The sequence below is a fragment of the Camponotus floridanus genome, unplaced genomic scaffold, assembly GCF_003227725.1.
Source record: "Camponotus floridanus strain SB8 unplaced genomic scaffold, Cflo_v7.5 scaffold145, whole genome shotgun sequence".
Classification (NCBI taxonomy): domain Eukaryota; kingdom Metazoa; phylum Arthropoda; class Insecta; order Hymenoptera; family Formicidae; genus Camponotus; species Camponotus floridanus.
The window spans coordinates 147,278-160,701 of NW_020229265.1; the positions used below are offsets into that span (position 1 = coordinate 147,278).

At 33.1% G+C, this 13,424-nt stretch overlaps 2 protein-coding genes and 2 non-coding genes across 4 annotated transcripts; 2 read left to right on the forward strand and 2 right to left on the reverse strand.

Moving 5' to 3' along the window:
• Positions 1-159: 159 nt before the first annotated feature.
• Positions 160-10,300, reverse strand: LOC105253755 (transient receptor potential cation channel subfamily V member 5). Its single transcript, XM_011262005.2, has 15 exons — positions 10,164-10,300; positions 5,876-6,054; positions 5,722-5,809; positions 5,384-5,560; positions 4,698-4,899; positions 4,236-4,389; positions 3,784-4,038; positions 3,626-3,708; positions 2,926-3,441; positions 2,525-2,690; positions 1,884-2,145; positions 934-1,115; positions 565-681; positions 359-484; positions 160-294 (listed from the first exon to the last, which is right to left on the reverse strand). Exons 1-15 carry the CDS (start codon positions 10,252-10,254, stop codon positions 160-162), a joined length of 2,733 nt encoding a protein of 910 aa, XP_011260307.1. The 5' UTR covers positions 10,255-10,300.
• Positions 7,599-10,038, forward strand: LOC105253746. Its single transcript, XM_011261989.3, has 4 exons — positions 7,599-7,823; positions 8,565-8,783; positions 9,062-9,094; positions 9,291-10,038. Exons 1-4 carry the CDS (start codon positions 7,686-7,688, stop codon positions 9,531-9,533), a joined length of 633 nt encoding a protein of 210 aa, XP_011260291.2. The 5' UTR covers positions 7,599-7,685; the 3' UTR covers positions 9,534-10,038.
• Positions 10,301-12,087: 1,787 nt separating the features above from the next.
• On the reverse strand, positions 12,088-12,161 carry Trnat-agu. The gene has a single exon. It is a non-coding gene; the product is annotated as a tRNA-Thr (tRNA).
• A 1,005-nt stretch (positions 12,162-13,166) lies between these two features.
• Positions 13,167-13,238, forward strand: Trnap-agg. Its single transcript has one exon. It is a non-coding gene; the product is annotated as a tRNA-Pro (tRNA).
• Positions 13,239-13,424: the final 186 nt, after the last annotated feature.

A 13,424-nucleotide genomic window follows, 5' to 3' on the forward strand; every position in this document is an offset into this window, starting at 1 on the left:
TTATAACAATTTTTTTATTTATTTATAATTCACAAAAATTGCATAGTTTTAACATTGCTAAAAATTTATATTTATTACATTAATCAATAACATTTGTAAAAAGAATAAAATACGCAAACATACATCAATTGAGAATAAATAAAATGTTTATTATTTATTTTATTTTCTAGTAATAACAGCTTCTGTTTCAGCTAAAGCTTTCTCCTTTAATATTTTGTCTTGTCTTTTCTTTATTAATTTATCGTGCGTCCTTTTCATTTCAAGTATCTCTTTCATTTCTTCCTTGTCTTCTTCCTAAAATCGATAGCGTCATCTCGTAAAAGTCTATTATTAAAATTACACATTTTTATATACTCACAGTTTGATTTAATCGGAGAACCAACGCTTTACGACCGTCAGACATGGGCTGAGAATAGTCCATCAATTTTTTTAATCTTTCAGCAGGACTTACGCCTCTCTCCACAACCAAGACTATGCGCGCCCACTGATACATATGAGACAAATTTAACGTGAATAGAAGGTTAATACGACATTCTACTTTAATACATCATATTAACGACGTACTTGTCTCTGCCACTCATTTCTGGTTTCAGCGATCTTCTGGTAAGTGTTGCCCATCATAGCAATCAACATGTTTACGAGCAGGATTGCCACGATCGCCATATATAACACGAACAGCAGCTGCAACAATAATAATTATTGCTGTAATACTATCCAATCAACTCTGAATGCATTTAACAGTATTTTACTTGGCACATATATATATATGAATCATCCATTACAGAGAAAACTAGGCGAATTATTTAATTGTTGTTGAAACGTATGTATGTAGGGTTTATATAAGATGTAGGGTTTATATAGAATGTCAATGCAATGATCGCAATTGATATTTTATATATTTTTGAGGAATTTAATATTTCGTAGTGAAAATACCTTGGCTTCGAATTCATGCTCGGTTCTGTCAAACGTGGCATAATAATCGCCGAAATTTGTCATGCTCATCAGAAACATTGCCATAACGCTCTCCATCGGCGATGGCATAGGATTTGTTATCGAATCGTCAACGCCTTCCGGAGTATTCGGATTGTCAAACGACAAAAATATGATATAATACGCTGTAAAAATAATTAGTATAATAATTAATATATTAACTAATGTAATATTTATGTACAGCTAATTCCGAATATATACATGCAAAACATCTGTGGAGAAATATGGGATGTTATCTCGAGTATTTATAAAGACTCGGCATTAAATTAATCAATCGTTGTGAATAATGTATTGATCAAGATTTTCTATTGTAATAGTAAATATTTCTACGAGTGAACAGATGTTCCATTCAATTCCGCGGCAGCATTGCACCATGTTTAACTGTGATGGTGGAAAGTGAAACACAATGGCACAGTATGCGGCCATGATATTCCGTTGCTGGTTGCATAACAATGTATCGCACCATTTCTCGTACATCGCACCTTTTCTTTAGCGCCTCCTTCTGCGGCATTCTTCGCTATTGTACACAAGAAACCTTCGGCGATGTGTGTCAATGTCGCGTTGCAATATCGTAAAACTGTCGATTAGATCATATGTTGTGGCTTTCGTCGCGGTGCCATTATTCCTGCGGCTAATTAATAATTGTTGGGATATATCAATAGAGAATAAGGCATCGAGACCTTAAGAAACACCGTATCGAGCATATTTATCCATTACACTTGCCATTATATCTCTTCAACTTCGATCATCAATTGTGATAATCGGCAACAAGGATATCCGTCTATTTTGCTCTAAGCTTTATTCGTAAGAAGGAATGCGACTATCATACAAAATTCAAAGGAATAAAGGATTGAATCAGTGAAATTTTCTTATAACACACTGAGCATCATTACCTTGAGAGAATCCCATCACGAAGACGAGATAGATAGAGACGAATCTGAGGAGATCGCCCGTAATCATTCTGTAAATCATCACGACAAACGGGCCGACTGTCTTGAAACCTCGGCAGAAGAATAAAAAATATGGCGCCGTTGTTAGCATCACTACAACTGCCAGCACGTCTTCGACCTCATCGGAGCAGGAAAGTCTCAGAACCGGAAACGACATTAAGATGCAACACGAGAACAGAAACATGACGCGCGACGGCGCCGTCATCTAAAAATCGAGTTCACATATATGTAACATATGTTGCAAATGTTTATATTTCGTCATCATGTCAGAAATATCCAAGAAATAAATTCTTCCAATACTAAATTTTATTTTAAATCTTAAAATATTATATTTTTTATTATTAATATTATATTAATATTAATGTTATTAAAATGTTATTAAAATCGAGTAGTATAAATAAATTTGATTTATGACCTATTAGAAAATCTTTGATCAAAATTAAATTTATTCATTAAAGTAAAGATACAAGAGTCTTAAACATTTTAAGATTAGCAATTTTGTTTTTATTGTAATTTGTATTTTGTGCAGCCTTTTTTCTTGTATATTGAAAAATATGTGGAACAACATCTTAATTAATTCTTACGAGATTTTCAATGAACATGTTGAGACCTAAAAATCTCGCTTCTCGCAACGCAGCCAAGATGTAGAGCACTGCCGCAAAATACATCACGATTTCCGCAGTAAGACGGATCTTCGCGCTCATTGTTGTCAATTGCATCAGTCTGCATTCTTCTGTAAGATCATCCCACCTGTTCAAGCATATAATATTGTCGTGAAAGATAAAAAAATCTTGCTCTAAAAAGTACTTATAATAACAGAAATATATATCCAAGAATCTATAAATTCTTCCAATACTAAACTTTATTTTGAAGCTTAAAATGTTATATTTTTTATTATTATATATTAATAACAATGTATTATTAAGATCTATATTAATAATGTTATTTTTTGAAAGCGTTTCGATCTTCGTAATATTTAACATACCATTTTTCGTGATTGTTAAATTTTCCTAATAGTGTGACATCGTCGATGGTAGTTTTGGCGGTTGAGTTAGTATCAATTGTAACAGTTTTATTATACATATTTATGAAATAATCCGACGCGTTTTGAGGATTATCGGTATACCACAGTGTATGAATGGCGGCCTCATCAGGGGAACTCAAAAGATCCTCATTGTTGCTCAACGTTAAAAGCAAAATGCTTCTCAGAGCAGATGTAACATTCGACGTCACTTGCAGCTGGATCTTCTCCAATGACTCTTGCGTTACGTTTAAGGATGATTTGAAGTTCGAAGTAAAAGCTGCTGTGAAACTATTTGTAACCAGTTCTGATAGATCCGAACTGTGAAGAGACTTGAGAATCATGGATTCCCTCGTCGTGTTGAATGAGTTTGTCAATGTATCATTCGCATTTTCATCTGTTTGCGGGCCAGGACGAAGAGTGAAACTAATCAGCGATAGCACAAAGTAGAAGTAGAAGAGAATGAATTGACGATAGAATCTAAAAATTTCAATATTTCGTGATATTTTCTAAACATATAATTTATTTTTATAATTATCTTTCATGTTAAATTGAAAAATAATTTCCTGCATATTAATCTTTTTATAAGAATAAAATATAGAAATGGAAGATTATATTTTTATACGCATAAGAATAAAAGATTATATATTTCATATAAACATACCGGAATTTAACAAAAGTGTTCCACTTGGCATTTAAAAGATCGATTAGGACGCCGTCCATTAACTCTAAATGTTCATCTTTCTCCTACAATTATTATAAAATATTCTGCATAAGTGAAGATTTCGAAGGAAAAAATTATTGCATAACTTATTCGCTTACGCCAAAAACAACCAAATTTAGAGCAGAATTATTGTTGATTGTTCCTGCATTAACGTCTATTGTATCTATTTGCGACAAAGGATAGGCTGCGCAAGTTATGCTACCTATTTGCCAGTATATCTCTCTCTCGATATTCAGAATGTGAAAGAACATCTCTATCCTAGCTAGCTTTGCTGCCAAAGTCAATGGAGTCAGATGTTGAACGTTTCTTATGTCTAGAGAAGCCCCCACTTCATAGGCCATATCGAACGTAGCCTGTGAAATTAAATTGAGAAGAGGATATAAAAGTGAATAAATTCCACTTTCTTAAAATAGTCTTGAGTGTATTTTTGTACTATTTAAATAAAGGCAAGATAGCTTGCCTTGACATTTTTTTCTGGCCAGCATTACTAATTAAATAAATTATTCAGTATCTTCTACAAACGAATAAAGATTGAGAATATAACACTCGCCAGTTTTTCGTATATCACCAGCATATGTAAAACGGTGTTCCCATTCGTATCCTGTTTATCCGGATCCGCACCTCTGGCAAGTATAAGTCTGTAGCATTCTTCCTGACCAAGGCATGCGGCAAAGCTCAAGGGATACTCTCCCCAATACACGTATCTACAAGCGTAATGATAAAAAAATAGAGATCGTTTTCATGAGTTTTTATCAAATTATTCGTATATGTGTTATTTTCTTGGCATTGCACTTAACAAGATTCATTAAAGTTTCTGATAAAATGCTTGTTGATAATTAATCTGTTTCGAGAAATTTAACCGTGTAATTAGGTCACGTTTAAGTTTGACATCAATGAACACTAACGTCGTTAGACTAAATGTTAGTAATGAGAATGGAATTTTTCTGTTCCATCGTTGAATAAGAGAGATGAATAGTAACATCGTTTTCTTAAAAAATATTATCACACACACCCGTTATAATTGGTTTCTGGTGTGACGCACACCCATTCGTGATCTTGACTATCAAACCTCGATGCTTTCTGATCTTCCGGACACATAAAATTACCGAAGCATCTCTCGTGGATAATGCGCGGGTCGTCCGCGCCGCTGTCGAGAAGATACTTGACCATCGATGGATCCTCGTTCACAATAGCAATATGTAATACATTTTCACCTAAATGCAAAGCGAATTGTACAAAGCTAAGGCAATAATTGTCAGGCGGATGCAGAAAGATCTCAATTTATTCATATATTTTCATATATTTCTACAAATTAAAAAAATATGTTTCACTTTGATTGGTAGCAATATATATTTGGGTTACCTATATTTATACTTTCTAACGACTGTAATAATGTTGTATGATTGCAGGACGGATTTACGCGACCTGAATTCAAAAGAATCTCCCGATTAAAAAAATAAAGCCGCGGGAGCCTCTAAAGGAATATGAATGGTTTACCTTGGAAATGCTAATGTTTCATTACGCAAGGGATACGCAATGAATAGGTATTTTATATTCAGCACTCTTGTCGGGGAGTTTATCGGTAATTGAATTCTCTAATGTATATGTTCCCTCATAAAGGAGGGTTTTAATTAACAGCATTTAAAATAGGTTCTCAAATTGACGCTCATTACGCATTTCGTAATAACTCGAACTTACCGTAATATTCGTCGCATAGATAAATATCGTTTATAAGCTTCGGATAGAAACGTAATAGTCTTTTTGCCAAATCAGCGTGGAGAGCAGTAGCGTTTAACATACATAAATGCAAAATAGTTTCGCCGACAGCACCTCTCTCACTCAAATTCCAGCACACTAATCTATATTTGCTTTTATCTGTCAAGAATTTAGATTATTTATTGCGTGGAAAATTATTTTGTAGTGCACTATTTTGTAAGTAATTTAAGTAGCAAGTAAAAATATACTTTTGCAATAATTTATCTATTTTATTATAATTATATTTTATTATAATTTAATTAAATTTTATAATAACTTACCTATCTTAGTTTCATCAACTTCCTCATCGCCCATATCTTTGTCTATATCGTAATCCGCTGGATTTTCCATAGCTTTTAACGGTGCTAGCTAGATAATGTGAAACGAAAATTGTTAAAAGCATTGAAATCGAGAATAGCGAAATCGATTGTATACCATTTTGTGTCGCGGACGATCTTTATTTCGTAAGAGGACCAATTTGTCTATAGGTATCCATTTGCCTTCCCCCTTGTTATATAAAAAGGGCTCGACTTTCGTTCTCATCGCATGGTCTAATTCCGCAAACTGCTTTGTCTGAGTGGCTCTTTTCATCATATCAACTAACAAACCACCACCTGCGATCGATAGAATAAATATTCAATCGCTGTAATCTTAATAATAAAGAGGATGATGAGAAAAAATATCATTTCTCACAAAGATCGTTCTGGTTTAATATCAAAATTCATCCAATGCAGTGATTAATATTTGATAACAGAATCTAAATTTGTCAGAAGGCTTATTATTATTAGAATTTGCTGCTATAAATTCCACATGTTATAAATTCTACAAACAACGTTTTAGCAGATACAAAAAATATGTTTTTGTTTTGACATCGAGAAATTTATCTGCATCAGCAAAACATTGTTTTGAGTATTTTAAAATAAAAGAATCTATTTTCTCTTCCATGAATCAAGAATGCTGTGAAAATTGGCAAGAGCGAGGGAATTTCCACATGAAAATTGTGCGAAAATTCTCAGCTGCAGAAAATCCGCGGTGATTCGCAATCGCGTCAACACAACGTCACCGCGCGATATAAAATTAAATCCACGAACGGCACGTGGACGGCCCGTTGCGTCACGACAGCAAGTATTTGGATTGTCGAGTGCTTGGAATCTGAGGAACCATATATCGTGCATTAGCACTTTAACTCCAACTTCGAAATGATCGATGCAGTGACTCATGGACCAATAAAACGGGCAGAGCGAAAGAGAGGCGAACGCGATTCGAGTCGATTAACGTTAATTTCGCGTAAGACGCATCGCGAACATTCGTGACGGCATTTCTATTTTCGCGATCGAAAAGTGTATGGGTTCCACTCACGGACTAAAAACAGCTGTAGCTGTGACGATTACATTGCGATCCGTCTAATTAGATCTGCAACCTGTCAACGCATAATGTCGGATGACGCAAATGTCGCGAATGTTACGAGAGGAATTTGCAAAGCGTTAAAAATTATCAGCGGTTCTGTTTCTTTCTGTTTGCACGATGCATTGCGTAATTATTATCACAATAATTTCGTCCAATTTTCATTGATATTGTACATACATAAATATGCATACATATCTATAATAATTTTTTAAATTCAATTTAATTTAATTTAAATTTATTCTAATCAAATTACTATTCAATCATTTAATAACATTCTATAATAATTAAAAAATTTGCAATTCATACGTCAATTGATCTTTTAGCTTAAAAATGAAAGAAATCTTATACTATGCAAGACAAATGAGAAAATGAATTTGAATTTTAAACTAGATAATGTTGTATCCATCTATTATGATTTTTTAAAATAATATAATAATTAAGAATAATATATTTTTTAATCTGAAGATTATCCTCTAATGACATACATTAAAAGCAAAAAATAGAAATCACGATATAGTTTCTTCCTCGCTTTCCCGACTCGTGGCTCGTGGCTTCGATTTTTATGGCCAATAATTTATGAAATTCGAGCGGCCGATTCTACCGCACCAAAAATAGAAGATTCCACCGGACCTTCATCTCGTTGTAACGTTGTCGGCACATCAAAGGACATACATACAACGCCATCTTGCACGGTATGGCACAAATATTGCATGCACCGTCGCGGCAATTGCTGGCGCAAGTCTGCGGGAAGAGCAAGCGGTCGGGATTGCCGCCGCCGACCACCGTCGCCGTTGCTGTCAGTGGTTAAACGTGGCACGGCGCGGCTAATACGGGCATCATGGCGCAGTGGAGGCAAGAGACAATATTGAAGCTGATCGGTGCGTATCGCGCGAGAAAGCTCCTCTGGGATCACAATGCGCCCGATTACACTGACCGAAGCAAGAGAATCCACGCGTGGAAAGAAATCGCCGATGAGGTGCGATCATAATTACACGAGATAACAATTACAGCTAACATAAATGATTGCTGCATATTATTTGTATTTTTAATTAATACACACGCACACACACAAGCATAAAATAATCGCGCTTAATTTTTTCCTTTTTTGCGCTATTAAAGATTGACGTGATTTAAAGGTCGCGAGAAGATCGACGCGAAGATTTACAAACACTTTATTTTTATTAGCGTATTTCTTATTTTCGACAAATTTAATTTTTCATATTATTTAGCTATATTAACAAAAGAAATGGAGCGAAATTAATATCATAAATTCGCATCATAACTGATGAATTATTAATCTTTTATCTAATAATAATAATATTAATAATAATAATCTATCTAAATAAACGTATATTATTTTATGTATAACACAATAGTATACGCGTGTGCATACTGTGCCAGAAACATTTTTGGACGGAGTGAAAAATATTCTCATATCTCGGGAGTTATACATATAGTTCAGACACATATTGCACACACGGCTACGTCCAATACTTGCGCAAGCCGTTACGCAACACTGGTGCAACAAGCGCGCCGGGAAGCCTTTATTGCGTCGAGAGCGGAAAGCAATCTTGTTGGATAGAAATGCATTTACGTAACAGCCTGCGCAAAATTCACGATTCATTTATTTATGTTGTTACACAACGCGCGTTCGAATTAAGTTATCATCGAGGCGCGTTTCTACAAAAACGCATTTTATCGCGAAAAATTGTATCAGCTCGGATGTGACGTGATGACGGTGGAGAGGAAACTGAAGAGCCTCAAGACTCATTTCATGTCGGTTCACAAAGCGTACGCGAAACGTAGGCTCAAGGCTGATCTGAATCCTGGCAGCATCGTAATCAAGCCTAAATGGTTCGCTTATGAAGCTTTAACTTTTCTGAATAAAGGACGTTTGATGCGAATTAATCGCGAAACGTCAAATGTGGAGAAACAGGTGCGTCGAATTTTCGCAAGGATAGAATTTATAATGTTAAATATTATATATATTCGTATCAATCTAATTAACACAGTGACAATAACAGTAATAATAATTATAGCTGAATTTAGCAATTATATCATAATTGAAAACAAAAAGTTATTATACCAAGCATACAAGTTCTATTTATCATTTACATATAATTTATTCATCATCGATTTATTCTTTAAATAATGTTATCTTCATTACTCGCAAAGTGAGATTATAATTAATTAATTCGTATCTATTTCTTTTAGAATTCCATGCCTGTTTCTAATTGGAAGCCGCAGGTACGCTTTAAATTTTCTTATATTACAGCAAAATTATTTCAATACTTAAAAAGATGTATGTAACGCGTTGCATAATGTACAGGGTCTAAAGATTTCTCTGTCCATCATGATACGCGTTATACTGCTTTTTTTTTGACGTGACTCGTTTGTAGAACTCGGTCCTGCGATGTCACGACCTTTTTTTTTACGGTTTCAGGAGATTTCGTCATGTCGTGACGAATTCACGGTTTTTGCCGAGCACGTCGCCATTCGGCTGAAAAATATAACAGACGTGCGTGCAAGACTTGTCGCGCAGCATCAAATAAACAACATCCTGTTCGAGGCCGAAATGGGAAAGTACAACATACACTCCTCCTTTAATATGGTTAATTCAGAGATTACGGAGAACTTGGATGAGCCCTCGACATCGAATGAAGAAAAAGTGATGATAAATGTCTAAATGATTCAATCAGATCTTCCTCTGTGTGAATGTATCTAATTATTAGATTATTATCCTTAACATTTTCAATCAAAAATCATCACAACGTGTTCAGATTTTGTATATCGTCTACGATTTTAGGGCGTGTTTATTACAACGATAATAATTTCTCTAATTTCGTTATTCGTCGCGAATAATGGCGAACGATATAAACGATTGATCTCGAAGAAAAGATTCTAAAGACAGTGAACAAAAACGTTTGGCATATTGCTGAATCCGCTACACATGCTGGATTCTATTTATGTGTATCGTTATATCACGTCTTTCCTCGTTATAAGCCGCGAAAGTCGAGTCAAAAGCTAGCTGCTGACAAGCGTAGCCAATATGCTGGCAACATGAAACGAGCGTCAGAAATGTGCAGGGGCACGTGTTTTCAGGCGTTTCATTGTTACTCTCGTTTGCGAATATAAATTGAAGCAGTAAAGATAACAAAACAGAGTATATATGTTGATATAAATTAAGTTAGTTAAATTAATTATATGTAGTTAATTTTTATTTATATATGATAATTTAAAAAAATTTTATTTATAACTGTATAAAATAAATGAACTGAAAAATCCGTTTATTCTACTTATTAATTACTTCACTCACCTTTTAAATCGACTAATTTATAAAGCACGATGGACGATGTGTCCGTTTGTTTCTTTACACCGCTCGTAACATTACTCTCTGTATTACCCATTGCTTATGGACACTTTACTTTCGATTTTCGTTCAAGTATCTGTAGAATAGAGAGAATCTTTAACGTATCAAATGCGATACTGTGTGTGCAACTGATATCCGCTGAAATTGATAAACGCGTCCATCTGGTTGCCATGATACCGTCAATTATTGATTAAACAAATAGCTTTTGATTTTACTTATGAATGAAATTTAATTTATGTATCTATGTCACACGTTTCTTATTGTCACTTTAAAATTACATTATAATCGGATAAATGTTTTTTTTGGTAATAAAGGAATAATCTCGGCGGAAATTCACTTCGAAATAGAAAGCCACAAATTTGGCGGCGGAAGGAATTAATTGCTAGACGTTAAGTTATTTCGGTGAAACAGGAAATCCTGTTCGTGGTTAATAAGATCCTGCGTCTAAATCCAGAATTATGACTTAATTTCGTTGATAACACGATAATCCTTTATAATAGATGAAACAGTTAATTTCAATTAAGTAGATTAAATAAAATCGCGTAGCGGAAATGATGAAATTGATACGGATCATTTATTTTTAAATAGTAATATAAAATTTTATGTTTAACTAATAATAAAAATAAATTTAATACAGTAAAATGCTCTTTATATTGAGATAATTTAATCGTATATGTGTGAATAATGCTAATTTGATCATTTAAGTGATGGTGTGTGATTTATAATTTAATGGCATTAATAATTTGTACAAACATTTATACACAATTGTGCTTGCATACATTCTATTCTTCAGTAGAATACAAATTAAGGTTGATAAATTTATAAATCACAATAAGATCGCACGATAAAGATCGTTTATCTCGTGTCACATACATCATCGTAATCAATCTCGTATAATTGTTCAATATCGAAGAATGCAAGGATTGCGAAAGACCGCCGATAGCGTAGATAGGCACAAACATTACATAGTTTAAGTGTGTCTCATTCATATCATAGCTAAGATTCTCATAATTAAAAGATTCAAGATTATTAATAGATTACTCGTTTTATTAAAAGATCGTTTTGTTAAAAGAAACTATTGATTTTTAATTTTTCCTTAAGTTATCTAATCCTTATGAAAATTTATTATCGATATATCATAGCTAAGATTTCTATAACTTAGAGATTCAAGAATATTATCACCTTTGGCCGTTTTATTAAAAGAAAATATTGAATCCTCGGTTATCTAATCCCTATGAAAATTTTTAATCACTTATACCTCACATTGTAACCGGTTGAAAAGCCGCAAATAATTTTCGCGCATACCTAAGCAATGACCGAGCTTTAATTTAAACCGGAATGTTTTTAGACGGCAATGCTGCAATTGGTATTACGCGTTAAGCAGTTATAAATATGCTTATGACTGTAGCTGCATTTACACAAGTTAAACTGAGAATCGACTGCACGTGGATGTACAATATCTTGATTTCGGCGAACAGGAAATTAGATTCTATTATTATGTCGACGGTCTAGGACAGTTTACGAAAATGAATTCCTTTCGAATCTGAATGATTTCAATGGGCTAAGATTCCGATCCACAAGCATCGCAAGTTTTCTTTTTCATGAATTTTATTAATAGTTAAAATTATTTTATTAAGTAAATTTAAAAGAAATTATAAAGCCTAATTTTGATAAGAACTTATCTAATAAAAAAATTTTATCATCGCTACGTGATTAATGTTGACAAAAATTAATTGTTTTTTGCAATCATTTAAAAAAACGTTTCTTATTTTTTATAAAATTGTCGAAAAAAATTAGTGTAATTTTCCATAATAAAATATTCTGAAAAAGCAAAATTAACACGATAAGGATCGCTTGTGGATCCGTGAGAAGGCCCCGGAGGGATTCGAACCCTCGATCTCCTGTTTACTAGACAGGCGCTTTAACCAACTAAGCCACGGCGCCCGGATGATTGCGTTACTTTAATAGAAGAATAAATATGATATCAAGTATAAACATATATAATTTTTTTATATAAAAGAATTAAAATTAAATAGGTTATTTATACCATAGGTTATTTATACCATTAAAATTAAAAGGTTATTTATATGTAAGAAGAGACATTAAATTATTAAATTAATTAATTAAATTATTTAACAATTTAATATAACGTTCACTCACATTTTATTCATTGTTTTATTATTATTATTATATATAAAGCAATATATATATTAAAAAAGCATTATAACTTTATATAAAAAATAAAGAAAAGGAGACAGAGAAAAAGGAAGAGAAAGAAAAACAGAGAGAGAGAGAGAGAGAGAGAGAATATCTTCTATGATGAGTACCTATATATACTTCAAAAAAATTTATGGATACTTAAAAATGGTCCTCTTGTCTTGCGACCCACATTTTCAAGCGTTAAATTAACTTATGCGAAGAGAAAAAAGTAGGCGATCTATTTGTGAGATTGAAATATATGGACGCGCGTGAATGCTGCAGCTACTTCTTGCCTCTCTGGAACGAGGTGTAACATAATCAAAGTGAAATATGGGTACGCATGATTAAATAAACGACTGACTGAAAGAAATGATAATTTAAAATTGTGTGAGATTGTTGATAAGAACGGAATATACATAATATAAAAAACTGTTCATTTTTAGGGATTGAAATTAATTGCAATTTTGTGAATTTTAATTTTATATAATCTTACAAATATAAATATAATCTTTATAATTATTTTTTTACTTTATGTATAAAAAACAAAATAATTATAGTGTCAGATTTAATTTTCCAGAATTGTTTAACATGGAAGACACAAACACACAAATATTTGGTTGATGTAATAGAATAATTAATGTAATTTAATGAGTGTTAAAACACAACATTATTTATCTTAAATTGTAAAATTCAAATGGAGCACAAGATATTCATTGATGTACGCATTGAAAAAAGACTCTCTCAAGAACTGGCTCGTTGGTCTAGGGGTATGATTCTCGCTTAGGGTGCGAGAGGTCCCGGGTTCAAATCCCGGACGAGCCCGTTTCATTTTTTTTTTCTTTTGTGAATTAATAATCGTTTAAATTTTTATAATAAAAAAAGATTAATAAAACTTCTCTTTCTCTTTCTCTCTATTCCTTTCTCTTTTTCTCTCTCTTTCTCTTTGCAATAGACGATACGTAACGCATATTTTTAGCTATATACTTTACTTCATGAATGAATTATATG

Bases quoted from the DNA above. Each gene is read 5' to 3' on its own strand.
- LOC105253755 (XM_011262005.2), bottom strand. From the start codon at position 10,254: ATGGGTAATACAGAGAGTAATGTTACGAGCGGTGTAAAGAAACAAACG. The intron at 6,055-10,163 runs GTGAGTGAAGTA...TATCGATCGCAG, and splicing joins TAAATTAGTCGATTTAAAAG to GTGGTGGTTTGTTAGTTGAT. The intron at 4,390-4,697 runs GTGTGTGTGATA...TTACGCTTGTAG, and splicing joins CCAGAAACCAATTATAACGG to ATACGTGTATTGGGGAGAGT.
- LOC105253746 (XM_011261989.3), top strand. From the start codon at position 7,686: ATGGCGCAGTGGAGGCAAGAGACAATATTGAAGCTGATCGGTGCGTAT. The intron at 8,784-9,061 runs GTGCGTCGAATT...TATTTCTTTTAG, and splicing joins CGTCAAATGTGGAGAAACAG to AATTCCATGCCTGTTTCTAA. The intron at 9,095-9,290 runs GTACGCTTTAAA...TTACGGTTTCAG, and splicing joins TTTCTAATTGGAAGCCGCAG to GAGATTTCGTCATGTCGTGA.